Source organism: Physeter macrocephalus, unplaced genomic scaffold, assembly GCF_002837175.3.
Source record: "Physeter macrocephalus isolate SW-GA unplaced genomic scaffold, ASM283717v5 random_236, whole genome shotgun sequence".
Classification (NCBI taxonomy): domain Eukaryota; kingdom Metazoa; phylum Chordata; class Mammalia; order Artiodactyla; family Physeteridae; genus Physeter; species Physeter macrocephalus.
This window is the reverse complement of record NW_021145524.1, coordinates 68988-83725: the sequence shown is the minus strand read 5'-3', so window position 1 is coordinate 83725 and position 14738 is coordinate 68988. Positions and strand designations below refer to the sequence as shown.

The 14738-nt window shown below is 55.7% G+C and overlaps 1 protein-coding gene across 1 annotated transcript; it reads left to right on the top strand.

Moving 5' to 3' along the window:
• Nucleotides 1-4086: 4086 nt before the first annotated feature.
• On the top strand, nucleotides 4087-12201 carry CALM3 (calmodulin 3). Its single transcript, XM_007102725.4, has 6 exons — nucleotides 4087-4480; nucleotides 8770-8800; nucleotides 11043-11186; nucleotides 11345-11451; nucleotides 11745-11880; nucleotides 12027-12201. The coding sequence occupies exons 1-6, from the start codon at nucleotides 4478-4480 to the stop codon at nucleotides 12053-12055; spliced, it is 450 nt and encodes a 149-aa protein (XP_007102787.1). The 5' UTR covers nucleotides 4087-4477; the 3' UTR covers nucleotides 12056-12201.
• The last annotated feature ends 2537 nt before the right edge of the window (nucleotides 12202-14738 follow it).

Sequence of the window (14738 nt, the reverse complement as noted above, 5' to 3'; positions counted from 1 at the left end):
AATACGGCTGGGTTATTATGTAAAATGTGGTTCTTGCTGTGAAGCTCATTCAAAATAATTTGAAAGCCACTTATCAAGGATATAGTTAAGAGTAGAACTGCTAGATTTTAGCAAATGTACATGTTCAACTTAACAGATATGGTCAAATGTCTCTCTGTGACCAAAACCATGGTATGGTCACCAAATTCTGTTTCCTGTTTCCTCTTCTGGGGCACGGGAGAAAATACACTTCTCCATCCCTTAGCAGTGACATGGGACCACGTGGCTGGTTCTGGACAATGAAATGTGAGCTGAAGTGACAGATGTCACTTCTACTAAGACAATGAAAACTCCCCGGGACATTCTCCAATCTCTCTTCCCCGGCTGTGGCAACATAGAGACCTTCAGGAGAGATAAAAGAGCCTGGGACACTGAGTCACCACATGGAGGACATCTGTCCTGCAGAGAGGCCAAGACCCTTGGTGGATTTTATGTGAGTGAGAAAGAAACTTTAACTGTGCTAACTGAGATTTTTGCAGCTGTTACTGTACTATAACCTAGCCTATGCCAAATGGGACACTCACTAGAGTCTTTGTATCAATATATTCTCCCACCAGCACTGTAGGAGAATTTCCATCTCCCCAGATTTATCTAGTTATTTAAAAAAATATTTATTGAGCACCTATTATATTCCTGGCTCTGCTTTTGGCACTGAAGATACAACAGTGAACACAATGGAAAGATCAGACCTCATGGAACTTATATTCCAGTGGGAGAATCAAATTCTAAATAGAATAAATAAGAAAAGTATATCATATTTGAGAAAGTGGTCCCACCTATGAGAAGAATAAGGCCAAGTGAAGGCAATTGGGAGTGAAGGTTTACAATGTTAAATGGGGTGGTCAAGGTAGGCCATCACTGAGGACGTGTCATCTGAACAAAGCAAAGGAGGAGACAAACCACAAAACCATCATGGGGAGAGCATTTGAAGAAGAGGAAATAATACAAAGGCTCTGAGGCAGGAGTCAGCCAAATGAGTTCAAAGAACAGCAAAGGGGCCAGTGTGGCCGGAACCAGGAGAGTGAGAGAAGATTGTAGGGAGGTGAGGTCAGAGAAATAACAGGGTCACCAGATCGTGGCGTGGATCCAGCAACAGATAGTATTATTGGACTTGGCGTTTGTCCAGCTGATGGATGTGAGCTGGGGTGTTGATGATAATGCGGTTGGGCCTTAGTTCATTGATCATTCCTAAAGCTCAGAAGATTTGAAGCCACTATCAGGATTCTTGCCTGGCTGTAGCATAGGACAACCTGAGGCCTGGAAGTTCAGGTGGTCCCTGTAAGGTCACTAAGATCATTTCCCAACCATGGAAAGAAGGTGCTTTGAGATTAGGATCATCAGAGTTAGCAATTAGAAATACAGGACTCCAGTTGAACTTGAAATTCCAGATCAACAACAAAAAATATATTTTAGTGTAAGCATGCGCCATGCAACTTTTGCTCAAAAATATTACATCGAGCAAAGGAAGCCAAGACCAGAAAAATGCACGCCGAGTGATTCCATTTCTACAAAACTCTAGAACAGGCAAAACGAATCTCTAATGACAGAAGCCAGAACAATGGTTGCTTGAGGGGGACAGGAGTTGACTGGAAAGAGCCACAAGGGAGCTAACTTCTGGGATGATGGAAATGTTCTACAGCTTGTCTTGGGTGGTGGTTACGTGGCGTACACAATGATCAAAACTCATTGAACTGAACACTTTAAGATCTGTGGCATTTTATTGAATGTAAATTATGCCACGCCTGGAAAGAAAAGAGTCATACAATTGGCTCTGAACCACTCAGAGGTATGGAAGTAGGACATGCTGATTGGTTTATGCCTGAACCACATGACCCCTCACTAATGTAGGCATAAGAGCTTCCACCAAAGCAAAGGCAGTAACCAAAAGGGGGACATGTATATGTTTGGCTGTTATAACAAAGTGATCCGAAATAACAGTGGTTTAAGCAATACAGAAATTTATTTCTCTCTCGAATAAAAGTTTGGCACCGGGGATGGAAGGGTGGGCTCTGGTCCAGGCAATCATCAAGGTCCCAGGTGTGTATGGTCACCATTGGTCTCTCATCTAATGCCTACAAGGGCTGCTCTACTAGCAGGCAAGAGGAGAAGAAGGAGGGCATATCCTCCCCTTTAACGGTATATCCAGAAGTTTCACATATCACTATCCTTTTTGGCCAGAATTCAATCAAATGACCACTCATAACTGCAAGGAAGGTTGGGAAATGTAGTTTTTATTCAGGATTGCAATGTGCCCAGCTAAACTTCTATTATGCTGGAAGACAGGGAAAATGGATAATAGAAGACAAATATGATCTCTCCCACTGGTAGTGTAATGGTGTTTAAGAGTGAGGGGTTTTCAGGCAAACTGCTGGGGATCACATCCTGACTCTACCTCCTACTGTGTGACCATGGGCAAGCTACTTCACATCTCTGCTTTTGGTCAAGCTTTCATACCTCTCTGGTCTCATCTAATTCCAGTGGCAATAAAGCAGTGTCATCAGGTGGAAAATGGAAGTAACAAACCCATAGGGATAATGTAAGAACTAAATAAACTAATGGATGCAAAGCGAGTGGAATGGTGCATGGAACAGAGTAAGTGCTTAAACATGTTAATAGTAGTATATGTATTATTTTATAGGCCTAAGTAATTCAGAAGTTAAGGTCTGCCTGGCAGAAGTCAAGACTCAGAGACAGGGAGGAGAGAGAAAGGGGGAGGGAGCATGAGCCTGATTCCATTTTGCTTATTTGTTCAGCAAATGTTGACTGGGTCCTTGGCCTTCTGTTTCAGGGCCAATGCTGATGACCAAGACAGAGTTTAGCCCAGCTCACACCCATCAGAAAATCTTTGGGTGTACGTGACAGAAATTCAACTCAAACCAGTTTGAGTTAAATGGGAAATTTTAATAGCTCATATAAGCAAAATCCTGGCATGATGGTTGTGCATCTGGCCTCAAGAGTACTGGAACCAGGGAAGTGAATGGCAACAGGACTCTCTCACTCCATCTCTTCTTTGCTTCTCCCTGGTATCATTTTTATTCTCCCCTCCAGGGTGGGAGAATGGCCACAGACAGTGCCAGACCTATTTCTTCACAGCCTCATCATGCAAAAGGAAAAGGCTTCCTGTCCCCAAACTCTAGATCCAAAAACCCAGGGAAGGACTCTCATTAGCCTACATCCTGTTCCAGGTGGGACATAATGATTGGCTCACTCGCCATTCCTCAGCCAATCACCGAGAGGGGTACGGGACATGTAATCGAATAGCAGCTCCCATTCTAAACAAGAAAAGGGGAGCGTTTCTGAGCCCCAGTAAAGTCTCAGCTAACCTTCGCACTCTTTTTCCTCCTATGGCTGGAACCTTAGAACAAGGAGTGCAAGAGTCAAGTGGTCTACAAGACAACAGCACAATGGTTGGGAAGTTTGGTATCCCCAGCCCAGCCAATCACGGGTCCCAACCTTACACCAGGCACCCAATTCAGTCTTTTTTAATGAATGACTGAATTAACGCCCTGTTCCCAGAGGCTGTCCTGCGACGGCCCCACTTTCACAGACCCTGAGACAATCAGGAGTGAAGTGGGGATAGGGGTTCCGGACACCTGTGGAGGGTGTCTCAGGGTGCACACACCTGTCCCAACGGGAAGTACCTTTAGGGGAAGAGAGGAACCTTGAAGACCCCGCCACAACATAGGGCCCAGTTGGGGGCGGGGCTTCCAGGCCAGAAATTTGGATTGCACCATCTTCCATCTGTTAGAGGGGAGAGCCGAGAAAGTGCTTCTGCATCTTCCGCCACCCCTTTACCACTCCCTGACCACGAAGATGATGTATTTGCTTCTCTAACAGTCACACAATTTTCCCCTTCGCCTCGTTACACCTCACAGCTCCACGCAGCCACACATTTCAGGCTGCCCACCACCACCACGCAGTGGCTCGCCCCAGTTTGACGCATTGCAGGGAAGGCCGGACCAATCGGCACCGCGCTCTCATTTCCGCCGTCGCCCGGGCCCAATAGCGGCGCGGCTCACACAAGAACGCGTCACGCGCCGCCGAGCAGTGCCCCTCCGCCGAGGAGAAAAGTAGAGTGGCACAGGGGGCGGGGCGCGCGGCGACGGAAAGTAGTCCCACGGCGGGTGCGCGCGCGCGCGCGGCCGGCCACAAACCCAGCCCCGAGAGGGGTGGGAGCGAGAGATCCGCGGGCCCGGCAGTGCGGAGAGAGGCGCGGAGGGATCCGTGGGAGCCGCAGTGCGGAGGCGCGCGGACCGGGTGGGGCGGGGCGCGCGCGGCGGCCGTTGAGGGACCGTTGGGGCGGGCGGCGGCGGCGGCGGCGCGCGCTGCGGGCAGTGAGTGTGGAGGCGCGGACGCGCGGCGGAGCTCAAGGTGCTGCAGCTGCTGCCGCCGCCGGAGGAACCTTGATCCCCACGCTCCGGACACCCCGGGCCTCGCCATGGTGAGTGAGGCTGAAGGGCCGCCGAGGCTGGGGGCTCTGAGGCGGGCACGGCGGAGCAGGACCCCCGAGAGCGCGAGTGGACCCAGAATGGGGGGCGTTTGGGCCCCGGAGAGCGCCTCTGGACCCCTCTCTGCCCCCTTATCGAGGTCATTCGAACCCAGAGCTGGACGTTTGGATCCGAAAAGGGGGTTGGGGGCTTCCAAAAGCGACTTTTAGCACCAGATGGGTTCTCTAGCCCCCAGAACGGGCACCTGAGCCCTCCAAGGGGGTATTTGAACCCAGGATGGAGCATCTGGACCTTCAGAAGGGAAGGGCTCTTGGACCCAGGATGGGGCATTTGGTCGCTAAGGTGAGGTGTTTGGATTCCAGGGGGGCGAGGTAAGAAACATTGGCTAGGGAAGGGGGTGATTTGTGCCCTGATAAAGGCTTTGGGTCCTGAGAGGATGCAGGGAAGGGGGTTCGGAAGGAAGCCGGGCTGCTGGGGAGCTCCCCGAGAGGGGGCCGTGGGTAGCTGGCCCTGGACGGGGGGAGTGCTCCTGGGGGGGGCGGGGGGGGTCCCTTCTACAGATCAGACCCTTGAGGGGAGAGAAGGGGGTTCTCTAAAGACCGACAGTGCAGAGGAAGGAGGAGGAGGGTGAGGCGCAAGCTTGGGGAAGAAGAGCCTGGGGTGGGTGGCAGCCGAGGTTAGGAGATGCTCTGGAAACCTGCAGGGACTGAAGAGGATTGGGGTCGGGGAAGTGGTTAAAAGGGGATGGCGAGCTTGCCAGTGCTGGGGGGACAGGGGACCTCGTGGTTGATGTGGGGGGCAGCCAGAGAAGGTTCTGCGGTTACTGGTGGGTTAAGGCTATTGAACTGGGAAGGGAGGTTGGGTTTGGAAGTGCGGAGTGTTGCGTTTGGGTCCATGAGGAGGTGGCTTTCCGAGGTGAGGGGTGGGAGAGGACTTTGGCTTGGGTGGTGGGAGGTGAGGTGGAAGGAGATCTGGGGACGTGTTGGAGAAAATGAATGGCAGCTGAGGTGGGCCTCGGGTTGGAGGTGGATGTGGGTAGCTCCCTGGAAGTTTCCAGGGCAAAGCTGGGACAAAGACTGTTCAGTCTGGATGGGGAGTGGGCTGCAGAGGCCGGAGGGAGTGGCTCTCGGGTCCCCTTCCCAGAAAGAATGGAGCTGGGCGGCCGGCACCGGCAGCAGCGGAGCAGGTGGGCGGAGTTGTTGGGGCCCCTGTGGCGCACTGACGCCGCACGAAATGGGGGTGGGAGATGAAAGTTTGGGATGCATCAAATGAGCCAGCTTTTTCAGCCTTGAACCTCACCCGCTCACTGTCCCTTTCAGACCAAGAGAGCTGTTCTTTCCAAACAGGAATGCTGGTTTTCTCATGGTCTCCAGCTCCACGCACCGCTCTGCATCTCCTCACTTGTGCCAAATGACAGTGCAGTGCAGTGTGGCGTCGGTGACAATCGGATGCCTGTTCCTGTGGCCTCGGGGTGGGGACTGCAGAGCTTGACTAGAGGAGACCTCCAGAAGGACCCCTTCATCAGCCCGAGGGCCGCTTGTTCTGTTCGGGGCCCTCACTGAGTGCTTCTGTTAATTCACACAGCTCGGGCTTTGAGAGAAAACCAGCAGACTAGTTCTTTCCCGGTCCCTGCTACCCCCCAGGCTCAGCCTCGGGACCGTGCACAGCCATCCTCCCTGGCAAGGCTGGGGAGGAACAAGCCGCCGCTGCTGTGTATCAGATCTCATACTTGCTGACACAGGCCTGATGGCTCCTCTCGCCTCTACCCCATTTTCCCCCAGCAGAACCTTGCTGAACGGGCGCCGAATCACTGGCAGGTGCCAGGAGGCCCCCCCGCCTCCCAAATAGGACCCGAGCTTTGGCCCTACTAGTTTCTCTTTCCATTTGTAATCGGCAAGGTATGGATGGGTGGGACAAGTCACTGCTAACTGGCCTTGGACTTTGGCCTGAGCTCTGTGGCTCCTCCTTGGCCCGGGTGAGGGGCCCTGGCCTTGGTTTCTGATCTCATCTAACACTGCTCTCTGGCACTGGCTGGGGGCTGGAGCAAGGCAGAGAAATAATACCCTCTTCCCTCCCCCACCCCAGGATTATTATTTTTTCCTTGTCCGTCTCCTTGCTGGAGCCTAAGATGAGGGACATGGAAGCAGAAGAGCAATTGGGTTATTTTGGAGACAGTTGTTAGTGAAAGCTGAAAATCTTCAGCTCTGGAAAGGGAAGAAGCCCTGAGAAGGGCTCCCCAGCGGTGATCAGCTTCCTGGGCAGCAGCCATGCTTTAAGATCTCTAGCTCGGAGCTGGGACCTTTCCTTCCCCAAGCAGGGGAGAGGGTCTCCTAACAGGGAGGGAGAGAGCGTGCGGTGGGCCCTGCAGTCAGAGCCACGCCTATTTGCAGCGACCCCGTAAGAGTGTGGCCGCCTCTCTGCGCCTTGCAGCTTGGCGGTGGGGAGCGGCAGGCACCGGCCTTCAGAGCCACTCTGGGCCATTCTGCAGCCTGTGCCAACCGCCTTGCCCCCAGCCCCTGCCAGTGCTGCCCGAAGGTGGTGTGGTAGGGGCGCGGAGGTCCCCGATTGGACTAGCTTTTTCCATCCAGGCCAGGGGAAGAGGATGAAAGCAGAGGGAACGGCGGCCCTGCTCCCCCGACTGCTGCTCTCCCCTCCGCCTCTTCCCCTCCCCTGGCATCACCTGGCCTTGGTAACCAGAAGCCCATCTTCTGTTCTCACTTTCCCCCAGCAGCTTCCTCGGGTGTCAGGACCTAGGGGATCGGCTCGGGCTTCTTGACCCGTAGAAGCCAGGGGAAGCGGAGGAGCAAGGGGCTTGTGGGCCTGGGGCTGCCAGGCTGACATTCAGGAGACCGGCAGCCCTGGGCCTTTTTTGAAAACGATGCAGAAGTAGCTCCATTTGGCCTCCTAACCTTCCCTTTAGACTTTGGACTTTTCCAGAATGTGCATGTGTGGTGTTTTTCCTTCTCTACCTTCCTGCTTCCCCCTCCCTTAGCCATCTCCCCTCTGTCATCATCACTTTGATTTCCCCTCCCATTCTGATTATTTGGGGCTTGGCCTAAGTTTCTCTTCCCTTAGATTAAAAAAAAAAAAAAAAAGAAAAAAGAAGAAAAAGGACATTTGAGACCTGTTCTAACGTGATCGGTCTTCATATTTGGGACAGGGTTGGGGGGTTGTTGCTAGCTCTGGAAACTTTATGGAGAATAATGCGAATACACACAGTGGCATCAGTTTGGGGGGCTCTCAGAGTCAACGCTAGAAGCCCGCTGTAGACGTGGAGCCCCTTTCCCCTAACTGTGAAAGGAAATGAAGGAAGGGGATGGTCTGGGGAGAGCGGTGCCTTTTTGGCAGCATTCACAAAAACCGAGGAAGATTCCTTTTCTGCTGCTAAATGTTAGGATTTTGTTCCCCTCATGGCTGCTGCCCCAGAGGATCCCTATGCCTGGCTAGTTCCCAGCACACCAGTGGGGAACAAGCTAGCTTTTGCTTCTCCTCTGCCCCGCCCCCAAGCCCCGCATGCAGTACGGGCTGCCTGCCACCGACCTAACGAAAGGAGTGGCCAGGGCCGGCGAGGGTTAAAAACTGCAGCGCAGCGAGGGAAGCTGACTTTAGTCCTCCAGCTTCTGCCACCGCTGCCTGCTGCAGTCCCCTCCCTGACACTCACCCTTCCTGCCCAAAAGAAACAGCGGACTGGTGCCCCATGCACAAGCGAGTGGGGGGCTGCCCCCGCCTGAGCAGGATTCTGTTGGGCACTCGGAGCGCCTCAGAGCCACCAGTTAGGAGAATTGTTGCCAGTTGGGTCCACTGTGCTTGGACCTAGTGCCTCCAAATCGGTGACATAGAAACTGGCAAAGAGGCCCCAGACATCTTCCCTGTGCCCTACCCATGGACTGGCCTGTTTGGGTTTGGAGCCTTCTAGAGCTGCTTGATTAGGCCTCTAGGGCAACTGCTCCCTTCACTCAGCCTCTGGGGCTCCCGTGCTGTGCTGGTGCAGCTGGGTGGGGTCTGGGGCAGCACTTTTTCCCGCCCACCGCGGCTCCAGAGCACTGGGTTGGATTGGAGACCCTGGAGTCTGGGCGGTGTAATCAGGCTGGCCTGGTTTTCCAGCCCACCTTAGTCCCCAGCTTCCCGAACCACCAGACTTTATCCCAGGCCCTGGCTCTGGCATGACCTCCATTGCCCAGGTATGTGGATGCTGTGTGGAACCAGCCTCACCAGAGGGGGCCGGGCTGAGCAAGGAAGATGTGCCAGCCTGTGACTAACTTTCTCCTTCCTGCTTTTCCAGGCTGACCAGCTGACTGAGGAGCAGATCGCAGGTGAGCTTGCCTCCCTCCCTCCCCTCCCCCTGCCGCGGGAAGTCCTCTGCATCCCCAGCCAAATCTTACTCTGGCCCGGAGGGGCCAGGAGGAGCGTCTGACAGATAAACTTAGTGTGTATAAGAGCACACCACTGCCCCAGTAACACCAAACCTCAGAGTCCTGAGCCCGACCCTCACCAGACGGCAGGGCTGGTTCCTCTCCTGGCCATGGGTCATCGGGGTCTTTTAATCAGTGGCTGCAGGGTGAGCCCGACTCCTGCCGGTTAGGCTCAGAAGGTGAGCTCCCTGCCTTACTGTGGGGCTGCAGAGCTCCTGGCCCACTTGAGGAGCCGCCCAGGAGATGGCTCGACACTCCCACCTCTGCACTCGCCTTTGCACGCGCTTGCACTTGATTTCTCCTGGGCCAGAAGTGCCTTCCCCCAGCTGTTTGCACTGACGGGCAGCTCCTTCTCATCCTTTGGGTCTCGGCTCAAATGTCACCTTGGAAAGGACTTCCCTGACTCCCCTCTCAAATAGACAACTTTCCTTTACTCTCCATCAGGTCACTCTATTTCCTTCACAGCCTTTCTCTCTATCTGAAATTATTTTATGATGTCTTTACCTGCTGTATCTCCTGTCAGTAGATGAGTTCCTCATTTGGGGACTTTGTGTCAGTCCCTGCTGTATCTTTGGTGCCTAAAACATAGTAGGTGCTCTGTAAATTTTTGTTGGCTAAATAACTAAAATGAATGAACAAAGGAATGATCACATATCTCCCAGTAAGCTAAAAGAAATCCTTGAATCCTATCTAATTCATTTTTGTAGCCCCACTGTCCCCCAAAGCCCAGAAAGTCACAGCTGCAGGAAGTACTGTGTGTTGAGCAGGTTTCCCTGCCCCCCACCCCAAGACTGTGAGCTGCCTGAGGACAGAGACCAACTCTCAGTTAAGCTCCACAGCCATGGGCCAGCACAAAGTAGCCCCTGGGCCCCAGCAGCTACCCAAACCCCAGCTTTGCTGTCAAGTTCAACAGGCTCCACGTAACTAGTACTGAAGGCCCAGCTTCTGAAGTGAGAGGGGACAGGGATGGACTTGCTTTCTCTCCTTTCCTCCCCTCCCCACACCCCTCCTCCTCCCCCCACACTTTCTGCTTCTAAACTTTGGACCCCGGTGGCTATGGAGACCCACCAAGGAAAGCCAGAGAGCCCCCTTGTTGTTCAGTGACCACGAGCGCAGGGTGCCCACATGACCCCGTCCCCCAAAGAACAACAAGGCCTCAGCACAGGGCGGTGCCAGCATCCCCAGGGAGACTCTTATGTTTCTCCAGGGCCCAGGGGCTCGGGGGCAAAGCTTCTCAGCTGTGCGTTTGGCTCCTGCCACACTCAACCCCCGCTCTGCCCTCGGGTAACACAAACACACGCTCCACGTCACCCCCCTGCCGCCCCCCGTCCCCATTAGCAAACTGTCCACCTCACCCCAGCCCACACCCTGTGGGAATAGGCGGCCAGGCATCTGTTCTCTGAGGGTTTGGGGGTAGGGAGCACCAGGTGCCGAAATGGGCCCAGTGGGAGGGCAGGAGCCACGTGCTTCTCTCCCCGCTCCTGATGCGTCCCCAGCTGTGGCCTTCCCACTCAGTGCCACTAGCGCCGCATCCTCCTGGCTTGGCAGCCATCCCCTCTCCTTTCCTCCCCGCACCTACCCCACGCATCGTCCGTCAGCCGCACTCTGCTGCCGGCCACCCCCAGACTCCACCATACACAGTGCTCGGCTCCTCTGGAAACCAGGGAACTGGGCTGGCGGTACCAGCCAAGAGGGATGCCGTGCCGCCCAGAGGCGTCCTGCACCTCTCCTTCCCTTCCTCTCCCAGCCAGTTGACCTTGGCCGGCGTACTTCAGATAGAGACTTCCCTCGGCTCTCATCCCCTCCATGACATTGGTCCGTTTCATCATTTGAGGGAGAGGCTGAAGCCAGGGACCAAGAAGAAATGTAGAAAGGTCTAAGGCCACTGTCACCCATTTTCCCCTCTGTCCCCACTGAGCTAGGCTGACAGAACAGGCAGCTTTACGTGGCACAGGCCAGGTGCTCGGTAAGTGTTGACTGAAAGAAGGAAGGGTCCGGCCCTGAGTACAGAGGCGAGAGGCTTGGGCTGGAATTGAAGTCTTGTTCTGGTTTCTTTAGGTGGGCCTGACTCTTTCGGCCTGTCTCCCAAGGTCAGGACTTCCCTGTGTCCTCGGCCTCTGACTCTTTGTCTTTCTTCTCCCAGAATTCAAGGAGGCCTTCTCCCTCTTTGACAAGGATGGAGACGGCACCATCACCACCAAGGAGTTGGGGACGGTGATGAGATCCCTGGGACAGAACCCCACTGAAGCCGAGCTGCAGGACATGATCAATGAGGTGGACGCGGATGGTGAGCCCCGGGGAGCGGGTGGGCAGCGCGGAGCCTCCTCCCGGCCACGCGGAGCCTTCCTCCGGGGATGGATGAGCCGGTGTCTCCTCTGCCAGGGCTCCGGGCTCGTCTCCCAGGGCCCAGGCCCAGAGCATCCCTGCTCCTTCCCCACCTTGCAGGGAACGGGACCATTGACTTCCCGGAGTTCCTGACCATGATGGCCAGAAAGATGAAGGATACAGACAGCGAGGAGGAGATCCGAGAGGCCTTCCGTGTCTTTGACAAGGTGAGCAGGCCTTTCCCAGAGTGGCTCTGGGACTCCGGCAGAGAGCAGAACAGGTGGCAGAACGGGTGGCGTCCCAGGATGCCCTGTGTAACTGGAGTCAGCACTTCCAGGAGGCCTGGGTCCCAGTGCCATCCCCGCTGCCAGCTTGCTCTGCCACCTCAGGAAGCCCCCCTGCCCCTGCTGAGTGTGGGTGACTTGACAGTTCCTGCACTGTGGCCTCTTTCCCGCTGCCCCCAGGGAAGAGCCGGGCGAATGCTCGAGCTCAAAGCTTTTGTCTGTCCCCCGACACCCAGGATGGCAACGGCTACATCAGCGCCGCAGAGCTGCGCCACGTCATGACGAACCTGGGTGAGAAGCTGACCGATGAGGAAGTGGATGAGATGATCAGAGAGGCTGACATCGACGGAGACGGCCAGGTCAATTACGAAGGTGAGCCGACCCGGCCCCTGTCTCTGGGCCAGCAGGAGCTTCTGGACCAAGCCCCCAGGTCGGGGCGGGGTGGGGGGTGCAGGGTGCGGCTTGGGGCCGAGCCCCGCTCGCTGGCTGACCTCCTCCCTGTCTGTTTCCCTCCACAGAGTTTGTACAGATGATGACTGCGAAGTGAAGGCCCCCGGGCAGCTGGTGATGCCCGTCCTCTTGATCTCTCTCTTCCCGCGCGCGCGCTCTCCACACTCCCCTGCGTATCCCGGTTCTAGCAAACACCGATTGATTGACTGAGAATCTGATAAAGCAACAAAAGATTTGTCCCAAGCTGCATGATTGCTCTTTCTCTTGCTCCCGAGTCTCCTTCCATGCTCCTGCCATCCCTTCCTTTTGCCCTTCCCCCTTCCATTCACATCTTCCAAGGCCTGACGCGTTCATAAGCTGAGTCCCTCAGTCCCCTTGCGGGGGGCCCTGCCCTCCTTCTCCAGCCCGGGTGGCTCTCGTCCGTCTCGGTTTGTTTCTTTTCATATGTCCTCTTATATTTTGGGTGCCGGGTGGCTGCCAGCCCTGTCCCGGGCCCTGCTGGGGAGGGGCCGAGGCCCTCCGGAGGGCCGGGCAGGAGAGCACGCCTTTCGCCGTCGCCGTCTCTGTCGCCGTCGCCGTTGCACGCGACCAGCCCTGTGATTCCCTGTGCGCATCCCGGCGGCCTGTCGGGGCGGGGGTGCCGAGACAGGCTTTCCAGAAGGACTGAGGGCGGGGGGTTCCGGAGTTGTGGTGGTGACTGGATGTGGCCCAGGAGGGGGTCAAGGGGCGAGGGAGGCTTGGAAGCCGGCCTTCTTTTACCACTTGAGGAGGCCGGCTCATAGCAGGGGCCGGAGAGAGTGGACAAGGCTCAGATCCCATTGGCTGCTCTCCTGAAACCAGCTGCTTGGCTTCCTGAGGTGGGGCTGAGTGGGGCTGCTCCCCGGGCCCTCCTGCACGTCGTCCAGCCCGTGCTCCTGACGCGATCTCAAGCTGTCCTGTAAATACCTGGTGCTAACATCCCATGCCGCTCCCTCGTGACGCCCCTGCCCACCCGCGAGGTCCCCTCGTCGGAATGGACGTGGGGGTGGCCGCTTTGTAATATGCTGGTTATCCTTTATCTTTATGCCCCTTAAAGCTTTAATTTTGTCCAACACCATGCTGGGCTAGCTGAGGGGTGGAGAGAGGGAAGGTGTGCCCTACCACACTGAAGAGAACGTGCCTGCAATAAAACAGTCCCTTCGGCCAGCTGCCCTGGAGGACCAGCGGCCACGGGCAGCTCTGCTTCCTGCTCTGCCGGCCCCTCCCGCTCCCCTGTGGTGACTTGGCTGGCTCCCCGACCTTTGTGCAGTCTCTGTGCCCGCCTCTCCCCTCGCCCACCTGCCTGCCCTCACACTCCCCAGCGGAGAGCATGATCCGTGACCTTGCTTCTGACTTTCGCCTCTGGGACAAGTCAGTCAACGTGGGCAGTTTGGTCATCCGGATTTTTTTTTTTTTTCCCTGTTCATTTCATCTGCCCTCCACTCCCCCTCCCCAGCCCCAGGTTGATCAAATGGCTTTTCCTGGGACCTGCCCAGCTTTGAGAATCTCTTCTCATGCCCACCCTCGGGCACCCAACCTCCGGGGGAGGGAAGGGGAGGGATGGGGCACGGTGGGAGACCCAGCCGAGAGCTGAGGGTAAGGGCAGGTAAGCGTGAGGCTGTGGATGTTTTCGGAGTGTTTTGGTTTGTTTTTTTTTTAAACCGGGCAATATTGTGTTCAGTTCAAGCTGTGAAGAAAAATATATATCAATGTTTTCCAATAAAATACAGTGACTACCTGACTCTGCTCTTCTACTCTTGTCTTGGTTTCTGGGCCTGCTGCCTGCACGGGCCTGAAGCCCTTCCCCGGAAGAGCCTGTCCTCCATGCTCGCTCGGAAGACTTGGCCTCAGCGCTGCACAGCCAGAGTTCAGATCCCAACCAGACTGCCCGGTGGCTGAGGGCGGGATTCTATCCTGGCAGCGCAGCCCGTCAGCTCTGAGTGCTCGCCATTGGACATCTTGGGACCTGCACGCGTGTGCGAGAGAGACTGAGCCCGCCTTCGTGGGGGCCTGTATCGGTCACACGAATGACTGCAAGATGAGGCCTGAGAAGGCCTGAGGCAGGTCCATTGCGTCACAAGAACATCCCAGTTTGGGGGTTGAGGGCGGCGGGCAGCATCAAGCTGAAAGGTGAGTGGTCACCTGGCTGTGCGGGGGGCGGGGAAGGAAAGGCATCATCTCGGAGCACAAGAAGGCAGGGTCAGGCCCTGGGGGCCTAGGCCGGGGCGGGGGGGAGTCTCGACAGGGTGCTCCGGCCAAGAGGTGACCAGTGTCAAGCGGGCAGCCTAAGTACCAAGTTGGAACACGCGGTGGGGAGAAGAGGCGTGGTCCTGAGCTCACGGCTTCAGTCAGCTCCTGGAGACGGCACACGACTAAGATTTGAAAGAAAAAGCCCCGAACAGCTGCAAACCATAGAAAGCTCCTCAGCTTCCCTGAGGTAAGTGGGGATATGAAAAAGAAAGGGGGGAGGCCCCACCCCCAACTACCGAACACTGGTCAATAGACATCATCTAACATCTGAGCTCAGCCAGGGGCTGGGCAGGAGGCAAGCAGAGACAGCTCAGTGGAGTAAAACGACTTCTGCTCGCCTTTACCCGGAGCTGGGAGGACAGAGAAGCCTGGCAGGGTTCAAACTCAGGGCCCTTCCTGTGGCCGAAAGGGGACACAGTTTTCCAAAGCCCCAGTTTCTCTGCCCCCTTTTTCTGCCATCTGGTTGTGGCTCAAAATTGGTGCAGTAAAGATGGTAGGGTGTTGTGGGTAAG